The sequence below is a fragment of the Cherax quadricarinatus genome, chromosome 44 (assembly GCF_038502225.1).
Source record: "Cherax quadricarinatus isolate ZL_2023a chromosome 44, ASM3850222v1, whole genome shotgun sequence".
NCBI lineage: Eukaryota > Metazoa > Arthropoda > Malacostraca > Decapoda > Parastacidae > Cherax > Cherax quadricarinatus.
The window spans coordinates 2,762,060-2,786,838 of record NC_091335.1 but is presented as its reverse complement, the minus strand read 5'-3'; the positions used below and the strand labels follow the sequence as shown (position 1 = coordinate 2,786,838).

Here is a 24,779-nt window from a genome sequence, read left to right as displayed (position 1 = left end):
ATGGTTCCTGCTGCTGCTGCTGCTGCTGTCAGTGGATGGCTCATGCTGCTGCTGTCAGTGGATGACTGCTGCTGTCAGTGGATGGCTCCTGCTGCTGTTGCTGTCAGTGGATGGTTCCTGCTGCTGCTGTCAGTGGATGACTGCTGCTGTCTACTCAATTGCTATCAATGGATGACTTCTGCTGCTGTCTACTCAACTGGTATCAGTGGATGACTGTTGCTGGTGCTGTCAGTGGATGACTGCTGCTGGTGCTGTCAGTGGATGACTGCTGCTGGTGCTGTCAGTGGACGACTGCTGCTGGTGCTGTCAGTGGATGACTGCTGCTGGTGCTGTCAGTGGATGCTGCTGCTGTCAGTGGACGACTGCTGCTTACCTGGAGAGAGTTTCGGGGGTCAATGCCCCCGCGGCCCGGTCTGTGACCAGGCCTCCTGGTGGATCAGCGCCTGATCAACCAGGCTGTTGCTGCTGGCTGCACGCAAACCAACGTACGAGCCACAGCCCGGCTGATCAGGAACTGACTTTAGGTGCTTGTCCAGAGCCAGCTTGAAGACTGCCAGGGGTCTGTTGGTAATCCCCCTTATGTGTGCTGGGAGGCAGTTGAACAGTCTCGGGCCCCTGACACTTATTGTATGGTCTCTTAACGTGCTAGTGACACCCCTGCTTTTCATTGGGGGGATGGTGCATCGTCTGCCAAGTCTTTTGCTTTCATAGTGAGTGATTTTCGTGTGCAAGTTCGGTACTAGTCCCTCTAGGATTTTCCAGGTGTATATAATCATGTATCTCTCCCTCCTGCGTTCCAGGGAATACAGGTTTAGAAACCTCAAGCGCTCCCAGTAATTGAGGTGTTTTATCTCCGTTATGCGCGCCGTGAAAGTTCTCTGTACATTTTCTAGGTCAGCAATTTCACCTGCCTTGAAAGGTGCTGTTAGAGTGCAGCAATATTCCAGCCTAGATAGAACAAGTGACCTGAAGAGTGTCATCATGGGCTTGGCCTCCCTAGTTTTGAAGGTTCTCATTATCCATCCTGTCATTTTTCTAGCAGATGCGATTGATACAATGTTATGGTCCTTGAAGGTGAGATCCTCCGACATAATCACTCCCAGGTCTTTGACGTTGGTGTTTCGCTGTCAGTGGATGACTGCTGCTGGTGCTGTCAGTGGATGACTGCTGCTGGTGCTATCAGTGGATGACTGCTGCTGGTGCTGTCAGTGGAAGACTGCTGCTGGTGCTATCAGTGGATGACTGCTGCTGGTGCTGTCAGTGGATGACTGCTGCTGTCAGTGGACGACTGCTGCTGGTGCTGTCAGTGGATGACTGCTGCTGGTGCTATCAGTGGATGACTGCTGCTGGTGCTGTCAGTGGAAGACTGCTGCTGGTGCTATCAGTGGATGACTGCTGCTGGTGCTGTCAGTGGATGACTGCTGCTGTCAGTGGATGACTGCTGCTGGTGCTGTCAGTGGATGACTGCTGCTGGTGCTGTCAGTGGATGACTGCTGCTGGTGCTATCAGTGGATGACTGCTGCTGGTGCTGTCAGTGGAAGACTGCTGCTGGTGCTATCAGTGGATGACTGCTGCTGGTGCTGTCAGTGGATGACTGCTGCTGGTGCTGTCAGTGGATGACTGCTGCTGGTGCTGTCAGTGGAAGACTGCTGTTGTTTACCCAACTGCTGTCAATATAAATAAATCACACTACTATATTTTGTTAACCTTTGGATAACTGAATTAACATACTGCATTATAAATACCGCATGTGCCCATAAAACCTGTGTCCTCAAAATTTTGTTGTTGCATTATGTGTAAAATACCTTGTGATGAATAACAAAAAGGCACAATACCGTGACTGGAACGATACACAAATAACCCGCACATAAAAGAGAGAAGCTTACGACGACGTTTCGGTCCGACTTAGACCATTGACAAAGTCACACTAACAGAGGTGGAGCAGTAGTACTACTACTACTACTACCTCCACCTCTTCCTGCCTATATATAGCCGTCCTGCTCCACCTCTGTTAGTGTGACTTTGTCAATGGTCCAAGTCGGACCGAAACGTCGTCGTAAGCTTCTCTCTTTTATGTGCGGGTTATTTGTGTACCTTGTGATGATTAAGACACATGTGCAACAGTTTGGAATTTTTATTGTTGAAACTTTCCGCCTACGTAGTAGGTGTCAGCCCAATTTTACCTCTAGAGCACGAAAATTCTTCCGGTGGCCTGGTGGCTAAAGCTCCCGCTTCACGCACGGAGGGCCCGGGTTCGATTCCCGGCGGGTGGAAACATTTCGACACGTTTCCTTACACCTGTTGTCCTGTTCACCTAGCAGCAAATAGGTACCTGGGTGTTAGTCGACTGGTGTGGGTCGCATCCTGGGGGACAAGATTAAGGACCACAATGGAAATAAGTTAGACAATCCTCGATGACGAACTGACTTTCTTGGGTTATCCTGGGTGGCTAACCCTCCGGGGTTAAAAATCCGAACGAAATCTTATCTTATCTTAACGTTTGTTACTCAGTTCAAAAAACAATGGCGAGTCTCGTCTGCGCAGACTTCCCATTTTTTATAACAATTTTTATTAAATACAGTATGGCCATCTATTTACATATAACTACTGTATTTCTGGAAAATATGTACAGTATTTTCCACAGTAGGCTTCTTCAAACATCACGTCAGATAATGAGACCCAGGTGTTACACATGTTTCTTATTCATCAGTTTGTCGGCATAAATATTATGACAAAAGTCTGAAATTCTGTCTGAGGCGTAAATAAAGATTTACAATAGGCGGATGTGAAGGTAATTTTCAAGGTCTTCTGTCTGCCATCACAAGACAATTCTCCCTTGGTTGTTAACATGTCTCTAGAACTGACAGTTTCAAGTTACAGTTTTACTTAATTGGGCAACACAAGCTTTAAATATTATGTATATGTGTAAATATGTGTATTTGAGTGCTGTATATATGTAGGAATTGCGTATAATATTATAATGCATGGAGATGGTGGCCGCCTGCCACCACACTTGTCTCATTTGCTTTTTGTATTACAAGTGTATGTATGCCCAAGCTATGAGAGTTATACACCAGTTAGTTACTGTTATCTCCATGTCACTACACACAAGCTTAAATACTTAACTTTAAAGATAAAGAATATAATAATAAGCAATAACGTTGGCAGTCTTTGTAGTGGTGTCATATATTTTCACCTTTCATTACTCGGTCTATCTCTACTGAATATTACAAACTTCCCAACTGATTTAATTATTAAATTTGATATTAACAAGTGTAATACTTGTTCCACACAAGAATTATATAATAAAATGATGTGTGTACAGGAACTTGTGGAAGAATCTATTTGTAGATGTTTAGCAAAAATTTTTACACTAAGTTATTCATACATCTATAACTCAGTAATATGCTAATTATGAAAACTGTGAAACTAATAATATCACATAGAGGTGAAAATGGCAGACAAACATGTTATAGAGAAAGTAGCGATTTTGTGCTGGATATCTTGAAGCATCAGGGGGTTGGTGGGGGGGCTGATCCCCTGAGAGGAACCCCCAGGGAAACCCCTGGACACCCACCCAAGTGGTACACACGGGCTCTTCCTGTATCTTTTATTATCTCCAGAGTCCTGACTAGTACTGGTGACACGTCACCAACAGTAACAGCTGTGTCAGGTAAGTAACAGTGTTCAACAACTGCTCTTCCTCAACCATCACCAGGAAAATGAATCACTTTGACTTTTTTTTTGGTTATCCTGGGTAATTTATACTGTGATAATTGTACTTACTATCTCACTGATGCTTCGATGCTTCACTGTTATCACTACAATTATCTGCATTATACACACCACTCTAGGGATAATAATGTTACATATCACCAGATGTTATCACCTGGAGTACAATTATCATGCAATAGTTATCATGCAGTAGTTATGGAGTAGTTATCATGCAGTAGTTATCATGCAGCAGTTATCATGCAGTAGTTATCATGCATCAGTTATCATGCAGCAGTTATCATGCAGTAGTTATCATGCAGCAGTTATCATGCAGTAGTTATGCAGCAGTTATCATGCAGCAGTTATCATGCAGCAGTTATCATGCAGTAGTTATCATGCAGCAGTTATCATGCAGCAGTTATCATGCAGTAGTTATCATGCAGCAGTTATCATGCAGTAGTTATCATGCAGTAGTTATCATGCAGCAGTTATCATGCAGTAATCATGCAGTAGTTATCATGCAGTAATCATGCAGCAGTTATCATGCAGCAGTTATCATGCAGCAGTTATCATGCAGCAGTTATCATGCAGTAGTTATCATGCAGTAGTTATCATGCAGTAGTTCTCTCGACAATGCAGCTGCATTAACATTAAATCACCCACACGGGGCCAGGAGCTGTGACTACATATAAGTGAGTACGGGTTTTGTGCTTCAAGTACAATGCTGTATTAAAACTACGCAGTAATAATACTTCTACTCTCTTATCACATTATTATTAATATAATATTTGTGGTATAAGTTAACAGGTGAAGATGGACGTAATATTGTACAGTACCTAATTATGGTATCTTGCCTGAAGGGCTCTTGATCCAAGGAATTGGACCTACCTTCCTCTTCCTTACACAGGTGTAATGAGTATTACAAAATTGTAATACGTATTATGATATCTCGCCACTCTATTAGCAATTAAATATTTATATAGTTTAGTGGTAGAACATTGTTGAGTAAGTTTATTTAGGTACAGATACACATAAATACAGTTATGCAAAGTATCATACATAGTAATATAGTAACATACAATGGTACCTCGGTATACGTCCTTAATCCATTCCAGGACTTTGGACTTATACCAAACAGGACGTATACCAAAAGAATTTTCCCATAAGAAATAGTATAGGGAAAACGATTAATCAGTTCCCATGAAAAAATCCTATTGTTATTGGTATATTATACATTGATGGAGGTTGTATAAAATAATTTAAACACTGTTCTTTTCCCTATTTGGACCTGGTTAAAGCTCACCAGGTTTGACTTTTACTAAAAATCTGTCCAAAGAACTTTGTTTCTGCCTTCTCCTCAGGATGTTTCGGAAATGTGACATTATCTGCTCATTCTAGACAATGCTATTATGGCTTGTTTGGGCTTTATTGGGGTGGTACTTTTCTGCAAAGTTTTTGACATCCATCCATTTGGCAAAGATTTCCATGATTAATGAAGTAGGGGCTTCCTCTATCATTGCAACACTCTTTAACAAATCCATCGAATCTTCTACCTTCCCTACAGTTCTCAAAATAGCGAGGGTCACCCCGATCCATAAAGGAGGAGACCAAACAGACTTGAATAACTATAGGCCTATATCCAACTTACAACCTCTCTCTAAAATCTTCAAAAAATTAATTCATAAGTGAATCTATTCCTACCTCATCTCCCACAACATACTCAGCCCCTGTCAGTTTGGGTTCAGGCCTAATAAAAATACGAATGATGCTATTATACACATGCTAGAACAAATATACACTGCACTAGAGAAAAAAGAAGTCCCACTGGGGATCTTCATTGACCATGACTTGCTCCATATAAAATTGTCACACTATGGTATAAGAGGGCACTCCCTCAACTACCTAAAGTCATACCTCAGCAACAGAAGCCAATACATGTACACAAATGAAGCAAACTCTTCTGCATAGCCAATTACAGTTGGTGTCTCACAGGGAAGTGTCCTTGGCCCTCTTCTCTCTCTCATTTACATAAATGACCTACCAAATGCATCGCAACTACTCAGACCCACACTATTTGCAGATGACACTACACACGTCTTCTCTCACCCGAGCCCAATCATGCTAGCCAATACAGTGGACCCCCGGTTAACGATTTTAATCCGTGCAAGAGGGCTCATCGTTATGCGAAATAATCGTTATGCGAATCAATTTTCCCCATAAGAAATAATGGAAATAAAATTAATCCGTGCAAGACGCCCAAAAGTATGAAAAAAATTTTTTTTTACCACATGAAATGTTAATTTTAATACACACAAACTGAAAAAGGCATGCACAATTACATGACACTTACTTTTATTGAAGATCTGGTGATGATTGATGGGATGGGAGGAGGGGAGAGCATTATCTTCTTACTGTTTAGAAGGGGAATCCCCTTCCATTAGGACTTGAGGTAGCAAGTCCTTTTCTGGGGTTACTTCCCTTCTTCTTTTAATGCCACTAGGACCAGCTTGAGAGTCACTGGACCTCTGTCGCACAACAAATCTGTCCATAGAGCTCTGTACCTCCCGTTCCTTCAAGACTTTCCTAAAATGGGCCATAACATTGTCATTGAAATAGTCACAAGCACGGCTTGCAACAGCTGTGTCAGGGTGATTTTCATCTATAAAGGTTTGCAGTTCAACCCACTCTGCACACATTTCCTTAATCTTTGAAGTAGGCACAATGGATTCCACAACTGGCATAGGCTTCTCAGGGTTAGCCCCAAACCCTTCAAAATCTTTCTTAATTTCCATACTAATTCCCACCCTTTTTACCACAGGGTTGGCACTAGAAGCTTTCTTGGGGCCCATGGTCACTTATTTTCCACAAACAGCACCGAAAACACTGTAATAATACGAAATATTCCGAGTGTATGCTTGGATGTTACCGCGGAGGCTGGCTGGTAAACAATGGGACGGCCGGCACATGTGAGGGCACATTGGACGCGTCTCGGACGAAAATCGGTATGCGGGTTTTTAATCGGTATGCGGGGCAAAAATTTTGCGATAAAAGTAATCGTTATGCGGAAAAATCGCTATGCGATGCCATCGTTATGCGGGGGTCCACTGTACTGTGAATACCGAATTACAGAAAATATCTACCTGGATGAGGATTAACAAACTTACTCTCAACATTGACAAAACCTACTTCATTCAGTTTGGAAACAGAGCTACAGATGTCCCTCTTAACATAATGATAAACGGATCACCTATCACAAAGCTCACACAGGGAAAATTCTTAGGAATCCACCTTGATAATAGACTCAAATTTCAAACGCATATACAACAAATTTCCAAGACCGTAGGCATACTATCGAAGATACGGTACTATGTTCCACAGTCAGCCCTCCTGGCCCCATATCACTCACTTATTTACCCCTATCTCACCTATGGAATTTGTGCATGGGGCTCAACAACAATACACCATCTCAGACCATTAACTACCCAACAAAACGCTGCAGTCAGAATGATAACAAATTCCCACTACAGGCAGCACACTCCACCAACATTCAAAACTCTAAACTTACTCACCATACAAAACATCCATACTTATTATTGTTCCTACTACATACATAGAACACTTAACTTGGGTATAAACCCTCCCCTCAGATGTCTCCTTACCAACCTCAACAGAACACATGACCATAACACAAGGCACAGATAACTCTGATGTTCCTCGTGTCCATCTCACACTATGCAAAAACTCAATGCACATTAAAGGCCCAAAAATCTGAAATTCATTACCTGTGAATATAATAGAAACACTGTCTGTTTATAAATTCAAGTCTCTACTTAAAAATCACCTACTCACCCACAACTAAATAAATACTGAATAATTGTATCTCATAAATGTTTAACCTGTGACCCAATCAAACTTTGTTATTTTTAAATACATTACCTAACAGAATACTCCATTCTACTGAATGCACAGCAACACAGTAAATGACCATATGATCTGTCTTTGAAATACTCATTTGTGCTTAATTGTTATCTGTTTACAATAATGTTTACCACTGAATATATCATTGTTTAGTTAATCTTAAGTTAATTTTAAGCCTGCCCATAATGCTCTGCATACAAGGGGCTTTGGCATGTTACACTTAACCACTGTATTTTTTTGTACTTCAATGTATTATGTTCAAATAAATAAATAAATAAATAAATAAATCTCTTCCGAGCCTGAAGAGAGTGCATCCATCTTAGTCTTGTGCTCCTCCTTCTCAAGTTCCTCCAGCTCGTCAGTGGTCGGCTCTTCCCTGTGCCTCTCCACTAACTCCTCCACATCACCCTTACATCCAGACCAATGGGCCTGCCCAGAGAGACAGTATCCTCCACTATAGACACAGTTTCAAAGCCCTCAAAGTCCCTTTCAACTTTCAACCACTGCTTCTGGCCACAAATTCCTCTGCTAGTGGGCAGTCATGGCTTTGTCTCGAGACAGAGGTAAACAAGGGTAGCGCACAGTGTCGTGACTAATTTTGACCCATACAAGTACTAGCACACGAGTCGTATTTCAAACAGAGGTTGTATACCAAGCAAAAATTTTCGTGTCCAAACATGACATATATCAAGTTGGACTTATTCCAAAGTGGATGTATACCAAGGTACCACTGTATTTGTAATTTACCTAGGATAACCCAAAAAAGTCAGACACGGTTACTTATTTCCATTGTGGTCCTTGACCCCAAACAAAAATGAGAGGCAATTTCTTCCACTTCCATTCAGTAAAGTTCAACCCCATGTGCCTTTGGGGCTGGACATTGAAATGAACTGAGATAGAATAAAAACTTTTAGGCTGTAAATTCAACAGTAGAAATTAAACTTCAAAGAAGGCAGTGCCATCATCATATTAAAATACCCTGTAATAAGATTTTGCATTTATAGTGACATATTTTGCCTGTTTGCAGGTGATATTGTGACAATGGGTGACAAAGGTGCCAACAAGGGCAAATGCACTGATCCTGATGTCGTCAGATTTGAGGAACGAGCCAGAAATTTGGAACGCGCAGCTCAGGACATGCAAAAAATGCTGCAACAATGTATGTAATTGTGTTTATTATGAATTTCTGTTTAAATAAACAAACAAATTTTATTTTCAAAATGTGTATACTTGTTACAAAATTAGATGAAGTATATTTCAGGCATTTTGAGAAGCCCCTGGTTATGCAGAGCATATCAGGCAAACTAAAACTTAAACCTTGAACTAGTTGACATTATACAATTGTTTGATTGAAATAATATGATAATGATAATAATTTCCCAAGATGATACACTACAGTTACAACAGTAAGGTAACTTTATATTTTTAATAGTAATGTTAATTTTGTATTTTGGTATTCTTGAATTTTGTATTTTGGTATTTTTGAATTTAGGATTTTGGTATTCTTGAATTTGGTATTTTGGTATTCTTGAATTTGGTATTTTGGTATTCTTGAATTTGGTATTTTGGTATTCTTGAATTTGGTATTTTGGTATTCTTGAATTTGGTATTTTGGTATTCTTGAATTTGGTATTTTGGTATTTTTGAACCCCTGTTCTTTGAAGAAAACTCACAGATACTTGCACACCAAACCATAAATGCAACAACAACGATGAAGAAGAAATCCTAAAGTTTATATTCTAGTGGCAGTATAATCATTGATCGTAAGCTCTAGAAAAAAGATGTGCTTTCCCCAAGATAACCCCTTAAAGGAGGTTCCTTGATGCTGGTGAAGGGCTCTTGATCAAAGGAATTGTACCTGTACTCCAATTCCATAAATCAAGCCTGATCCCCTTCCATTCTCCCAGAGGCTGTATGACTCTTACAAGTTTAGTTTTTTCTCCTTATTCCTATGAATGTAATAATCTTTCAGGAAAATATTTCTATGCAAAATGTTAGAAACTGGTTCTGGAAGATATTCTTCTTCTTTCAACAAACTGGCCGTATCCCACTGAGGCAGGGTGGCCCAAAAAGAAAAACGAAAGTTTATTTTTTTTTTTAAGTTTAGTAATTTATACAGGAGAAGGGGTTACTAGCCTCTTGCTCCCAGCATTCTAGTCGCCTCTTACAACATGCATGGCTTACGGAGGCGGAATTCTGTTCCACTTCCCCATGGAGATAAGAGGAAATAAACAAGAACAAGAACTAGTAAAAAAATAGAAGAAAACCCAGTGGGGTGTGTATATATATGCTTGTACATGTATGTGTAGTGTGACCTAAGTGTAAATAAAAGTAGCAAGATGTACCTGAAATCTTGCATGTTTATAAGTCAGAGAAAAGACACCAGCAATCCTACCATCACGTAAAAGAAGTACAGGCTTCCATTTTACACTCACTTGGCAGGATGGTAGTACCTCCCTGGGCATTTGCTGTCTACCAACCTACTACCTAGTCTGGAAGATATATCTTGAGCAAAATGCCAATGTGTCAGAAAACTGATCTCTGGAAGTATTCAAGTGTTGAGTAAAAGGTTTGCAGTTGTTGTGATGTATTTAATGTTAAAATAAACAAACAAGCTCTGTTTCTTTGCAAAGGTGTGTGATTCACATTTTATGAAGTGTTGTTAGGTACAAAGAAAGCCATTTACATGCCGAGGCATTTCAGGCAGACTAATGCTTATGCTTGCACATCACTTAAAACTAGACATGGGTTATATGGTGATAAATTTTAGTTATTCATTACTTTACCTTATTACTAAAGTGAGGTAGCCAAAGAATTTTGTAATTAATAAGATTTATAGTAGTGAGGTAGCACAAAATAACAGTACATATTACAGCTAGTACAGTTTACAGTGTTACAACAGTACAATTTTAAGTATGCATTATGTTTTAAATTGATTAGGTGATTGTAATTTTTTTTAATTTTTTGAGTCATTTCAAATTGGTTGAATGATTTAGCATAGTGTTGGTATGGTTAATTTTGGGTGACGAGATCATTTTTAAGTGCATATTGCCCTAAATTGACTTGCAGGCAGGGGACCTTTTGCTGATTTGGGAAATGAATTCCAGATCTTAGGGTCCTTTATGTATATATTTCATTTTTGCATAGTGCAAGATGGACACAAGAGATGTTGAGTGTTTTGTGTCTTGTGTTATGTCTGTGTTCTGTTGTAGCTATCAAGGAGAAGTTGAGAGGTGGGTTTATATAAGTTTAATGTTCTGTATATATAGTAGGCACAATAATATGAGTGTATATTTTATATATTAAGTAAGTTCAAGCTCTTGAAGAGCAGTGAAGTATGTTGTCTGGTGCAAGAGTTGGCAATCATCCACACAGCAGTTTTTTGTTGGGTTATTAATGGTTTAAGGTGATTGGTGGTGGTTGATCCCCAAGCACAAATACCATAGGTGCACATAGCAGCACTGATTCTTCACATTGTTCTTCTAGTGGCATCAGAGAAGGCTGCATCAGCATCAGCAACTGCTGAAAAAACACCTAAGAACAAAGTAAGCCATAATGAACTTTGATTAAAGTTAATTACTGTAGCTATTTTCAAGGCCATTTTAAAGCCATCTTCATCACACATGCCTTTTTTGTGCAGACTGATAATTTCTTGGTCTTTGCTGTTGTTGATATACATAAATTTTTTTAATATCAAAATTATTATGGCCAGAATTTTCCTGTCATATACATGTATTTGTTATCAATTAAGAATGTACAAATAATGTACAAATGTTATGGAGTATATATTTCATTCAGTTTGATCATTTCATTAATATGTTTGCACATATATTTTCATTTAGAATATTAATTTTTTTATAATTCTGTACTAAACTGTATTATTATTATTATTATTATTATTATTATTATTATTATTATTATTATTTTTATTATTATTATTATCACACTGGCCGATTCCCACCAAGGCAGGGTGGCCCGAAAAAGAAAAACTCTCACCATCATTCACTCCATCACTGTCTTGCCAGAAGGGTGCTTTACACTACAGCTTTTAAACTGCAACATTAACACCCCTCCTTCAGAGTGCAGGCACTGTACTTCCCATCTCCAGGACTCAAGTCCGGCTTGCCGGTTTCCCTGAATCCTTACATAAATGTTACTTTGCTCACACTGCAACAGCACGTCAAGTATTAAAAAACATTTGTCCCCATTCACTCCTATCAAACACGCTCACGCATGCCTGCTGGAAGTCCAAGCCCCTCGCACACAAAACCTCCTTTACTATTATTATTATTATTATTTATTATTATTATTATTTTAATTTATTTATTATTATTATTTACAGTATGCATTATTATATTCATGGGAAAGGGCTAAAGAGATAAGGGTTGAGTAGTACTTGTACGTTATATTGGAGCTGCAGTACTTTTTACAAAGTTCACATAAAGTTTCTCAGATTGTATGCCTTGTACACACTGAACTAATCTTGGAGATACAAAGAAAATTAACTCAAGATTTTTACTGCTACATAATATTACATTTATTATGCTTGTATTAACATATTGCTTTACTTATTTTTTTTTTTTTCAGGGAAATAGAGGTAGTAAGTCTATGACAAACCTAAGCTCTGATAAGAATATCCAGCCCAAAGAATCACGAGCACATGGATGGCATGGAAAGACAAATAAACCACAGCAACAGCAGGGCTTCAGACAGAGTCTTGGTCCTGTTCCACCATATCAAGGTCCTAATTACAGGCCTCGTTACTCTTCACCACACACACAGGGACCTCCTAGTTATCAGCATGAATACCCTCCAAACTATGGAGGTCAAATGCCTCCTCCACTTTCCTATGCACCTCCTCCATATAGATTTTCTCCTCAACATGGGCCCCAGTTTGGCACAGGATATTTTAATCAGCCACCACCATCATATGAGGAATCAAAGAGTCACAGTCAGTATGGAAGTACTCAGCACAGTGAAAAGCAGCCAAAACAAAAATCACAGAATACAGGGCTAACTCCAGAAGCCATAGTAAAAGCTATTGTTTTGTTTGAAGGGCAGTGGACCACATGTGACATACTAAGTCGTCAAGTTCAGAAAAGTGAGCAGGAAGTTGCAGAGGTGGTGAAGTCTCGAAAAGATATATTTTCCTACATGGTGAGAGACAGAGGTTTGGTAATTGAGCTTGTTCCTAAAATAAATTTGTGTTCAGATTACTTATCTGAAGATGGTTGTGCTTCCTCTGGCTCTTGTAAAGCTCTTCACATGTGTAAGACCTTTGTGACAGCATATTGTGATGCTGGAACATCATGCCAATATGGACATCGATGGGACACTAATCACAATAACAGTGTACTCTCAAAGTTATATTTGGATTTGATTGATAAACGTGTTTTACATCAAGTGATGAGGAAGGTCTGTAAAGGTACTGCTTCTCAAATTTGTTCCTTTTACAATAGCAAAAATGGGTGCAAAAGGAATGAGAATTGCAATAATATCCATATTTGTAAAGATTTTGTGATGAATTGTGGAAAGTGTTCAGTATCAGATTGTTCCTTAAACCATGATATTCTTAATGATCACTGTAAACGATTGCTGAAGAGATTTGGCATTTCTGTAAATGAGAGTCCACGTGATATTTTGATGAGCCTTATGTCCTTAGTTAAAAATCAAGAAGAATCTTCAACTTCAACATCCAGTATGAAATCTAACACTTCAAAGAGCGAGGGAAAAGGTGAGAAAATTAAAAAAAGTGATAAAAATATTGAATGTAAAGACGAACAGGACAGTGACCATTCCTCGACTTCTGTTGAGAAAAAAAAGAGCAAAAATAAGAAGAAAGGTAAAAAGTCAGATGGTAAGGATAACAAAGGAGAGGATGAACAAAATGAAATGTCTCAAACTTTGTCTGATAAGCCAAAAAGTGAAGGAAAGAAGCAGGCAAAAAAATCCAAAGCCAGTAAAAGTGAGGCCAAAGAGGCCTCAGCTTCAAGTAGCAAATCTGAGGACAAAAGTGGAAAAAAGAAGAAAGGTAAAAGCTCTAGTGCTAGTAGTAAAGATATTCAAGATAACCAAGATAACCCTTCGTCAGATAGTGAAAATGATTCGGATTCTTCTGAACACAGTGACATTACAGATAAGAATCAGAAAAAAGATGGAAAATCTGTAAAAGGTAATAATGATGCTAAAGCCAAACAGAAAAACAAAAGGCAAACCATTTATTCTTCTGATGTTTATGGTGATGTAGAAGTACCTGAGATATGCATTTATGCTGTTAATGATAAATGTATCAATGTCAAGAAAGGCTGTAGATTTCTCCATGCCAAAAGCCTTTTTCATTGGCAGTTTGAAAATGAGGGCAAATGGTACAATTTTCGCATATTTCAGTCAAAGACGCTTGAAAATGCTTACCGAGATGTCGACAAAAGTGGCATCATGATACCTCCCCTTGATCCAAGCAAACTGGAGTCTAATGCTAAAGAATTGTTGAATATTCTTGGGACTGAGTCGTGGAGAGCAGATTTTAAGGAGCAATACATACAAAATTCCTCAGGATCAGAGCATCTTAAAATTCGGAGAATCTCAACTCGATCTGCAGGAGAATCTGAGGGTCCAAAATCTACTGTTTATGATTGGTACTTCAGTGATGATCAAGGCAAATGGATTCGTTATGGTGAGGTTGATAGTTTGGGCAAACAGGAACTTGTTTGCAATATCACTAGTGAAGAGGTTGAAAAGCAATATTTGTCTGATCCTTCCTCATCAATGTTGATAAGTAATGCTCAGTTCCAGTACAAATTGGACTTTGCAAAAATGACTCAAACCAATCTAAAAACAAACAAGGCGAGGGAAATTCGTCGACGCCCATCAAGGCTTTCCTGTCAGAAAAAGGTTTCAAGTTCTGACCAGAGTTCTCTGCCCGATCATTGGATTGCAATGGGAGGGAATGAAACCCACATCCTTGTTCCTCTGGGCCCGGCTAATGAGGATTACCAAGAGGTTTCATCACATTTGCGTCTGATGCTTCCCAATGCTAATATACAAAAAATTGAAAGACTGCAAAATCCCTATTTATGGCGCCTTTTTCAGTATAAAAAGGCATTCTTATCTCAAAGGTAATCTTTTCAAAATTTTGTCTGTACATTCAAGATTTTGTAGATTAAAATAAGGGTCAGATGCAAAAAGTTGATTACATGTATACTGTTTATGGAGAAGAGAGGAGTATAGAGGAGAAAAATTGATTTTGGGAGATGTTAAGTGAGTGTTTAGGGAGTTTTGAATGAAGTGAGAGTAATTGTAATGGGGGACTTCAATGCTAAAGTGGAAGCAACTGTTTTAGATGGTGTAGCAGGTGAGTTTGGAGTGCCAGGGGTAAATGATTATGGGGAGAGTCTTTGATTAACTTTGTATAGAAAGAGGTTTGGTAATAGGTAATACATATTTTAAGAAAAGGAGGATATATAAGTACCCTATATGATACAGGTTGTAATGACACAAGTTTATTGGATTATGTACAAGAGGGCTCTGCATAAACAGCTGGTTAGGTTCTGGGCTACTGTTGTAAAGCGAAAATCGCTGTAAAGTGAGACATAAGAAGGCTGAATAAATGAAGAACGGGAATAATTGAAATCTTCTGCATTAGCGAAACATTGTAAAGTGAAACACTGTAAAGTAGGGTCTGCCTGTATTAGTGGATAAGAAGTTGATGGGTAGACTTTCAGATGTGCACATTTATAGAGGGGCAATAGATATTCTTTATTTTTCAATGCACCAGCACACCAGCTGTATCCTACTGAGGCAGGGTGACCTAAAAAGAAAAACAAAAGTTTCTTTTCACAAGTAGTAATTTATACAGAAGGGGCTAGGACAGTAGATATATTATCATTATATAGTTGTAGCTACAGTGAGAGTAGGAGGTAGATGGGGTACAAGGAGAATGCAGTCAACAAGTAAGAGAGAAGTAAAATTTTATAAACTAGAGGAGGAGGATTAAAATCTTTAACTTAAAATTAGAAAAGACCTATCCTAAATTATGATTAATACAAATATGTCTCTTGGGCAGGTATGATGAAAACCAACTGAATGTTCAGAAGCTGTTTCATGGAACCGACTCTGCGAAGATTGACACTGTTTGTAAAGAGAACATTGATTGGCGTCAGGGTATTACTGTCGAACAAAATTTTGGAAAAGGAACATACTTCTCCAATAGGTAAAATAGCCGATTTTTATGTTTTTGTGTATATTGCACTGTACTTTTTTAAAACCAATACAGTAATGTACTGTATATAAAGACATTATGTAATTACACATCTACTTAAAAGTAAGGAAAAAGTAGAAACAACAAAGAATTTGTTTACACTTTAGTTGGTTTTGTGGGTTTGACTACAAGAGGGTCATTAGTTCTTTGTCACCTCTGCATCACCAGTTAAAAATAATTTAATCCTCAAAACTGGAATGAAAGTAATCTCTCAGTTTATATACAATGAGAGATACACACCTCTCAGTACATATAACTGTCTTTACACTATCTTTGCTATTTATTCTTGTATAAGAAAAGGATGATCATGAAATTAGAACTTTAAATATCTTTCTTTCTTTCAACACACCAGCCATATCCCACCGAGATGGGGTGGCCCAAAAGGAAAAACAAAATTTTCTCCTTTTACATTTAGTAATATATACAGGAGAAGGGGTTACTAGCCCCTTGCTCCCGGCATATTAGTCGCCTCTTACAACACGCATGGCTTACAGAGGAAGAATTCTGTTCCACTTCCCCATGGAGGTAAGAGGAAATAAACAAGAACAAGAACTAGAAAGAAAATAGAAGAAAACCCAGAGGGGTGTGTGTGTGTGTGTATATATGCTTGTACATGTATGTGTAGTGTGACCTAAGTACAAGTAGAAGTAGCAAGATGTACCTGAAATCTTGCATGTTTATGAGACAGACAAAAGACACCAGCAATCCTACCATCATGTAAAACAATTACAGGCTTTCATTGTACACTCACTTGGTAGGACAGTAGTACCTCCCTGGGTGGTTGCTGTTTACCAGCCTACTACCTAGGAACTTTAAATTTATCATGTCAAAAACCAATTGGCAATCGGCCAACACAATTCTTTCATTCAGTATCTACAAGAAGTATAAACAAGAAATTATTTTATACAGTTGTTGAAACAAATATAACACCGCAGCTTTAGAATTTCAAGTTAGGAAAATTAGCTGCTTTAGTAAAGCATTTGTTTATAGTAGATGGGACAGGATAAGGAATGATAAAGTGCATATATGTGTGCATGTTGATGCTGAGTAAGAATAAGAGAGGAAGAGGTTTGAAGGCATGAGCAAGCAAGGGGAATCTGTTTAGATTGGGTGATCTCATTGTTATTATGTTCTTTTCACTTTGTTCATGGGACCTTCCAGAGAGCAACAGTACTACTGTAGAAAGAAATAGTATGAAATACTGACATGATGGATGAAGACACACATGCAGTATAATGGGACCCTATATTGAGAACATTTTGCCTACACAGTCAACTTATCAAGTCACAAACAGATTTCTGAATACACATCTAAATGTCACCCATCTCTGTACAAACTTTGTATCCAGCTGAAATAATTAATCAGAATCTGATTCTAAATCTGAACATAAAGAATTGGCAAGAGATGCAACATCCCCCCAGTGAAAAGCAGGGGCACCATGAGTACACTAAGAGACATCACAGTAAGTGTCAGGGGCCCAAGACTTTTCAACTGCCTCCCAGCATACATAAGGGGAATTACCAATAGACCTCTGGCTGTCTTCAAGAAGGCACTGGACAGGCACCTAAAGTCAGTTCCTGATCAGCTGGGCTGTGCCTCATATGTTGGTTTACATATGGCCAGCAGTAACAGCCTGGTTAATCAGGTCCTGATTCATCGTGAGGCCTGGTCTTGGACTGGGCTGCGGGGGCATTAACCCCCAAAACCCCCTCCAGGTGTGCTCCAGTGACATGAAGAGTCAGGTGAAATATGACTCTTCACATCATTAGGGGAGCTTCAGGTGTAACATATCGACTTCTTTATTTTTCAACCGATTACGTTCATTTTTTGTGTACTATTAGAAGCTTATATCGAGTATCCTGTGCTGAAGTTTCAAACATATCAGCCAAAAAGGAAATGAAATATGCAAAATTTACGAGAAATTGCATTTGGCAGCGGACTTGTACTCAGTGGTACTTGGAAAAGTGGTTTTGACACTTGCTGCTGATAGAACACCTCTAATTCCATCAATGTATGTGTACCAATTCTAAAATAAACCTTATCTTCATGCTAAAAAAAAATAAAGTTTCATAACTTTTTTGACATATTGGAAGATGTCGGTCTTGTTGCCCACATAAATCTAAAAATATTTGGGATAGTTCAGAAAGGAATACGTTACATTGTAAGGCAATCATTCTCCTATGTTTGTTGTGAAAATCAAGTCAATTCATTCATAAATAAAGATGGATTGCCCCTAAATAGATAAATAACTTATAGGCACCCCAGGTGCCCAGGAATTTTTTTTCCCCAGAAAAATTCGCTTTATTTTACACTTTTTCCGTGACCTACGAGTGTTTATTACAGTTAAACATTGTAAATCCGTTTTCTCTCATTACATATGAGAAAACAGACCCTCTCTTCACCTTCAGGGAATACGCCGATAAAAAATTTTTCCTCTGGGGCATCATATTATGATATATATTATTTTTTAAGGTGTACTTTTTATGTTTATATGATATTATTATATTGCATTATGTCATAATAGATCAATTGTGATAGGTAAATAAGCCTTATAATTGATATTAGCGTGGGTATGGAATATTTTGTTGGCTGGAGGTGTTGGCCATTTTGGGTACTACACCCAGGGTACCTGATTGGTTACTTGATCATATTATCTCCGCCCCCTCTGGCATGATCTCAGACAGTGAATTTGTATTATATTAGACATAAATATATAAGAAAAGGATAAAAATAACACGGGGGGGGTGGGGGGGGGGGAAAAATGCCACGTCAGCGCTTGTTACGCAAGGCGCTGTCACCATGCCTGTTATAAATGACTGTAATTCCTTTTAGAAACACCATACAAGGATAATAATTATACCAGAGTGTAGCCAGAAAGTTCAGCTATTTTTTGGTAACAATAACTCAATTTTCTTATTTTTTCAATTTTTTTTTTGCTCCGTGCGCCGGCTACCTGATGGTCCCCTTATGTTCCCTAAAATATGCACATCCTCTCTCACCAGGTAGCTCTGTTTGTGACTTGATAAAGCCCACTGTGTGGGCTTAAAGTTGCCAATAACAGATTGCATTATACTGCATTTGTGTCTATTCATTAAGTAATACTGTAGTTACTATGTGGATGTAAAGCACAGATTGCTAAGAAAATATAAAAAATTCTTTAAATTTTCAGCGCTGCAATCGCCCGTCGTCACAGTACCATAAATGAAAGTGGCCACTACGTATTAATATTAGCAGAAGTCATAATTGGCAGTGTGATTAAAGGATCACCAACACTCACCCGTCCACCAGCCAACATTTCTAATAACACATTCTACGACACAACTGTGGATGATGTAGATGCTCCGACTATCTTTGTCAAGTATGATAAGGAAGAGTATTACCCAGAGTATATTATTGAATTCTTTTAAATACCATTGATCATGGAATAATGTCTTCTATATCCCTTGTGTCAGTTAATATTGTGTAGTAATTCTTGTTACTCAGTAATCACCTGCTACCAATTATGTAGAATTTTTTACACATGGCAGTATTATTAATACAAGTTCTTGTATGATGAGCGAAAGACTCACAAGGCATTGGAAGTCAGGGTGGTCTTAACATGTAAGGTGTAGGTAATACCAAAAAATTATAAAAAGTAACATATGTAACTTAAGAGAAAATTTAATAAACATTTCTTATTAAAAGGTTTCTCATAAGTTGAATACGTGTATTATACAGTAAAGGTGGTGTTGAGCCTTCCTTATAGTACTGTATACTATTACTGTATTTTTAAAACATAGCTGGGAGGTATCAGTACTGTTTGCTCTTACAAGTACCACCTGCTGTTTTGTTTTCTTTTGATAATGTTTTTAGTTTATTCATATCAGATGATTAATTTTTCACTGCAGAATCATCTCATACATTATTGTATACATTGTGGGGGGGGGGGGGTTGGCATTTTGATAGAATCAACAGGATGCTTGTTTGTCTAATTGTAATATATATACCTGTTGCCAGATTCAACTGAAAAACAATGATACTGGTAATACGCACAAGGTACTTTTTCATAGTTAACAGTGTGCAGTATAATAAAACTACAATTCAAAAGACCTTCTCTTAGGGTCTGAATAGAGTGGTTTTATACATTATAGTATAGGGTATATATTGGGCTTCTTGTGAATTGTTGTGTGATAGTTTAGATCTGATTTCTAAAGCCAAGTAAATTTTGGCTTCAGAGGTTTCTCCAGCCTTGTGACCCTTGAAGATTAAAATACAATTGTAAAACAAAATACATGTACATTATTATTATTCAAGGTCAGAAGGTCAACATCCATTAATTTAAAGAGGTCAGTTTGCTCTGTATATTATCACACCATATTGTGAATAATTGTGGAGGTTCATTGTATTGTCTAAGAGGGATTCTTTATAGTGAATACAATTTCACAAATTTTGTGTTCTTACTGTGTCTCAGCTATTTGTCTTTCACAAAAATAAAATTGTACTTGTGAAAGATATTCATTGGTGACTTGCGCAATGTGCATTTCACTACATTTGTGTGCTGTACCTAGAGGACAGCTTGGTAATGAGACACTGGAAAGTTCACCAATGCTTGTAATGGTAATAAGCTGACTCACCTTGCAAGATAATTACTGTTGAACTATATGAACACTAAGGAGAAAAATATATAAATTTTAGTAATCTTAAGAAGTAAGCTAAGTAATAGAATAGAAAGGTACAACATATGGAAATTAAGAAAATGGTATGGAAAGAGAGAATAATGCTAAAAAAAAAAAATAGAAGTCACAATATCTTGGGTAAAACAATTCACAACTAACTCCCAAATGGGAGATTAAACTTACGGTAACATTTTGGTTTGTGCTAGACCTTACAATGTTCCAGGATGGACCAAAATGTCATCTGAAGATTACAGCATCTCCAATTTGTGGGTTGATTGTGAATAGTGTTCACTTTATCCTAAACTGTACAGCATCATATGAAAAATTGTTTCTGAGAGGAAAACATTATTCAGTATGCCTAATGAAGAGGATTATTAATCAAAGTACTATTTTAATTTTTTATGGGAAAGTGGAACAGAATTCCTCCTCCATAAGCCATGCGTGTCATAAGAGGCGACTAAAATGCCGGGAGTAAGGGGCTACTAACCCCTTCTCCTGTATATACTACTAAATTTAAAAGAGAAACTTTTGTTTTTCTTATTAGGTCATCCTGCCTTGGTGAGATACGGCCAGTTCGTTGAAAAAAAACATTTAAACTTTAGTTTAAGAAAATTTCATTTGACTTTTAATCGATAGACCTTTCTTAGCTACATGTGGAAATGCCTTATATGGGTGCAGTATGGGTGAAGCCCCTTAAAATCAGCATCTTATTGACCAAGACTCATCCAGCTTTTGAGCATTCCTGGGTTTTATGGTGTAGTTTTTATGTCTTCTTTGACTTGAACAATCACTATAAACTCTGTTACTGGCAACTGACTGATGCTGTTTAGTCAGTTTTTATCAGTACCTTTTCCAGGTCACCATTTTTTTATGCTAATGTAAAGGTTTACTGATGTCCATACCTTTTCATGACCAGCTATCATAAAAATATTTTCTTGAATATTGTGTAAGATATCAGCTCTCTATGACCAATGCTGCCATCTTCCATATACAGTACAGCATTCTTTTGGAATTTGTTCACTTTATTTTCTTGTGACTGTCATGTGAATAAACTTTGGTATTCATAGACAGGGGGAGCACCAAACACAGACTATGTGGGCTGAAGGCCCCCAAAATTCCATCAGCCCCCTCAGAATCATAATCATAACACTGCTTCAAGATGAGCTCCTTAGCCCCCTCTACTAAACAGATTGCCATCCCCTCAGCCCCTCCTATATAAAACCCTGGACAGGTGATTTTTTTTTGAAATTCACTGTGATCTCTTAAAAACCTTTTCTGTGAATGTCCAGGGATTACTGTATATTTTTAATTCTGAAACCCCCCCTTTGGGGGGGCTTGTGATTTACCAGGGCTCAGTTCCTGGACCTATTATATTCCTCTGTAATCTTTTGACTGCAACCCACAAGATGGGTATGGAGTGTATAATAAAGCTATTGAATTAACTGACGTGATTTATTAACATAAGATATTGCACAACTTTCCGACCTCCTAGATACAATTAATTCATCCTTTTTGTTTTCAAGTATATATATACTCCAAAGCTGTTTATCATACAGGGTTTTTGTGTGTGTAACCACCTTCTTACACAAGGGCAACACAAGAATTTCCATACTGGGGACTAATTAGGGTTGGCTATCTGTTTGGAAGAGGGCCTAGGAGACTTTTTTGGAAGCATTATTTTTTTTCAAAGAACCGGCTGTATCCCACCAAGGAAGTGCGACCCAAAAAGAAGAATGAAAGTTCTTCTTTTCAAATTTAGTAATTTATACAGGAGAAGGAGTTACTAGCCCCTTGCTCCCAGCATTTTAGTTTCCTCAGTGTAGTACTGACAGTACATAAACACCCTTCATTTCATTACACAAATATAATTCGCACATAGGAGAAAGAAACCCACGTCAACTCCGGTCCAACTTGGACCACCAACCAGCCACACACCAACACACACAGGTAAGGGAGCTCATATTTTACTGGCTCCCTTACCTTTGTGTGTCAGTGTGACCAGTCAGCGGTCCAAGTCGGACTGAAACGTCATCACCAAGTTCCCCTCCTGTGTGTGGGTTACTAATTTATGTATATTTTTTTTTATTAACACATCGGCCATTTCCCACCAGGGCAGGGTAGCCTGAAAAAGAAAAACTTTCACCATCATTCACTCCATCACTGTCTTGCCAGAGGTGCACTTGCACTTACACTAGTTATAAAATGGCAACATTAACACTCCTTGAGAGTGGAGGGACTGTACTTCCCATCTCCAGGACTCAAATCCAGCTTGCCAGTTTCCCTGAATCCCTTCATAAATGTTACCTTGCTCACACTCCAACAGCATGTCAAGACCTAAAAACCATTTGTTTCCATTCGCTCCTATCTAACATGCTCACACATGCTTGCTGGAAGTCCCAGCCCCTTGCACACAAAACCACCTTTACCCCCTCCCTTCAACCTTTCCTAGGCTGACCTATACCCTGCCTTCCCTCCACTACAGATTTATACACTTGAAGTCATTCTGTTTTGTTCCAACCTCTCTTCATGTCTGAACCACCTCAACAATCCGTCCTCAGCCCTCTGGATAATAGTTTTTGTAATCCCGCACCTTCTCCTAATTTCCAAACTACAAATTTTCTGCATTGTATTCACATCACACATTGCCCTCAGACATGACATCTCCACTGCCTCCAGCCTTCTCTTTGTTGCAACATTCACCACCCATGCTTTGCACCCATATAAGAGCATTGGTATAACTATGCTCTCATACATTCCCCTCTTTGCTTCCATGGACAAAGTTCTTTGTCTCCACAGACTCCTCAGTGCACCACTCACTTTTTTTCCTCAATGTCTGAATACATTCATCTCCTCCATACTCTCCATACTTATTATTATTTTTATTGGGGTCTGAAGGATTTTTTTTTTTGGGTGGGCTGAAGCCTCCCCTCAAGCCTTCCCATGGCTCTGCCAGTGTAATCTTAGTTTTAACTTTCCAGTACTTTTCCTGGATTTATTCATTAAATTTAAAAAATAAATGAGGTCCCATCATACTGAGTACAGTACTATATGGAAGACAGGCCTTGTAGGCTAATAACAAGAATTACTAATGTCAAGTTACAATAGCCTAGCCCAGTGTTTCTTCTTTTTCAGGTCATTTTGCCATGTTGGGAAATGGCCAAATGTGTTAATGAAAACAAAATATTTTGGGAATAAAAATTTGCTGGCTGGTGTGGGTGTATTTTTTTGTGGTGGTTGGTGGTAAGACATGAAAACAACATACAAAATATTGAGGGGTAATTGATAAGGTAAACAGAGATAGGCTGTTTGAGAGGCAAGAAATGGAAACTGGAGGACACAGATCGAAGTTAGACACAGATGAACCACCAGGGATTTTAGGAAGTATTTCCTCAATCTGAGAGTGATCGGGAAGTGGAATGATCTTGGTGAGGTTGTGGTGGAGGCAAGCTCCGTACATAATTTTAGAGCAGGTGTGATAGGGCCAACAAGGCTACATTTCAGTGAATCTGGAGATTGGCAAGGTAAGAGGCAGGGCCAGGACCTGAGAATCAACCTCTGCAACCATAAATAGGTGAGTGTACACACATACATTCACATGTATGTTTGTGAATGTTCTAGAGTAACTTACACATGTTTATGGATGTTCAAGATGTAAAACACATGTCTGGTGGATGAACAAGATGTAACTTACACATACATGTGTCTGCTGGATGTTCAACATCACAGACACATGTCTATTGGATGTTATAGAACTAACAAACATGTGTCTGCTGGATGTTCAAGTCACTACCTGTCAATACCTCCCTCACATCCTACTGCTGACAACTATGAAACACCACCATATACACTACTCAGCAAATCACAACTTCTGTTGTTTCACAGTCTTATAAATGATCACACTATGTATTTTAAATGGTATTTTTTTACAGGTATTTGAATAAAGAAAATTTGAGTTATCGAACTTTTATTATTCATGAATATATCTGGTCATCCACTGAAAACTATTAACAGTGTCCCAGAAAAGCAAAATGTTTTGATAAATATTTCACTTTTCAAGAATAAACTGCAATATATTACACAATGCAGTGGATGGGTATGTGGTGAGTACCACCCACAATAATAATAATAATATCTTTATTTACTACATGTACAGTGTATACAGTCCTAGCTGACATCAGTGACATACTACTATATAGAAAGCTGCTTGTTATGCAGAGCATTTCGGGCAAATTAAG

General features: G+C 38.4%; 1 protein-coding gene across 2 annotated transcripts; it reads left to right on the top strand.

Moving 5' to 3' along the window:
- The first annotated feature begins 1,993 nt into the window (after positions 1-1,993).
- Positions 1,994-24,500, top strand: LOC128697589 (protein mono-ADP-ribosyltransferase PARP12). Of its 2 annotated transcripts, none has more exons than XM_053789423.2 (6): positions 1,994-2,056; positions 8,660-8,791; positions 11,119-11,177; positions 12,220-14,747; positions 15,695-15,841; positions 19,059-24,500. In XM_053789423.2, the coding sequence occupies exons 1-6, from the start codon at positions 2,029-2,031 to the stop codon at positions 19,294-19,296; spliced, it is 3,132 nt and encodes a 1,043-aa protein (XP_053645398.1). In that variant the 5' UTR covers positions 1,994-2,028; the 3' UTR covers positions 19,297-24,500. The 2 variants fall into 2 exon arrangements, with proteins under 2 accessions (XP_053645398.1, XP_053645397.1); XM_053789422.2 differs by lacking the exon at positions 1,994-2,056 and adding an exon at positions 3,225-3,673.
- The last annotated feature ends 279 nt before the right edge of the window (positions 24,501-24,779 follow it).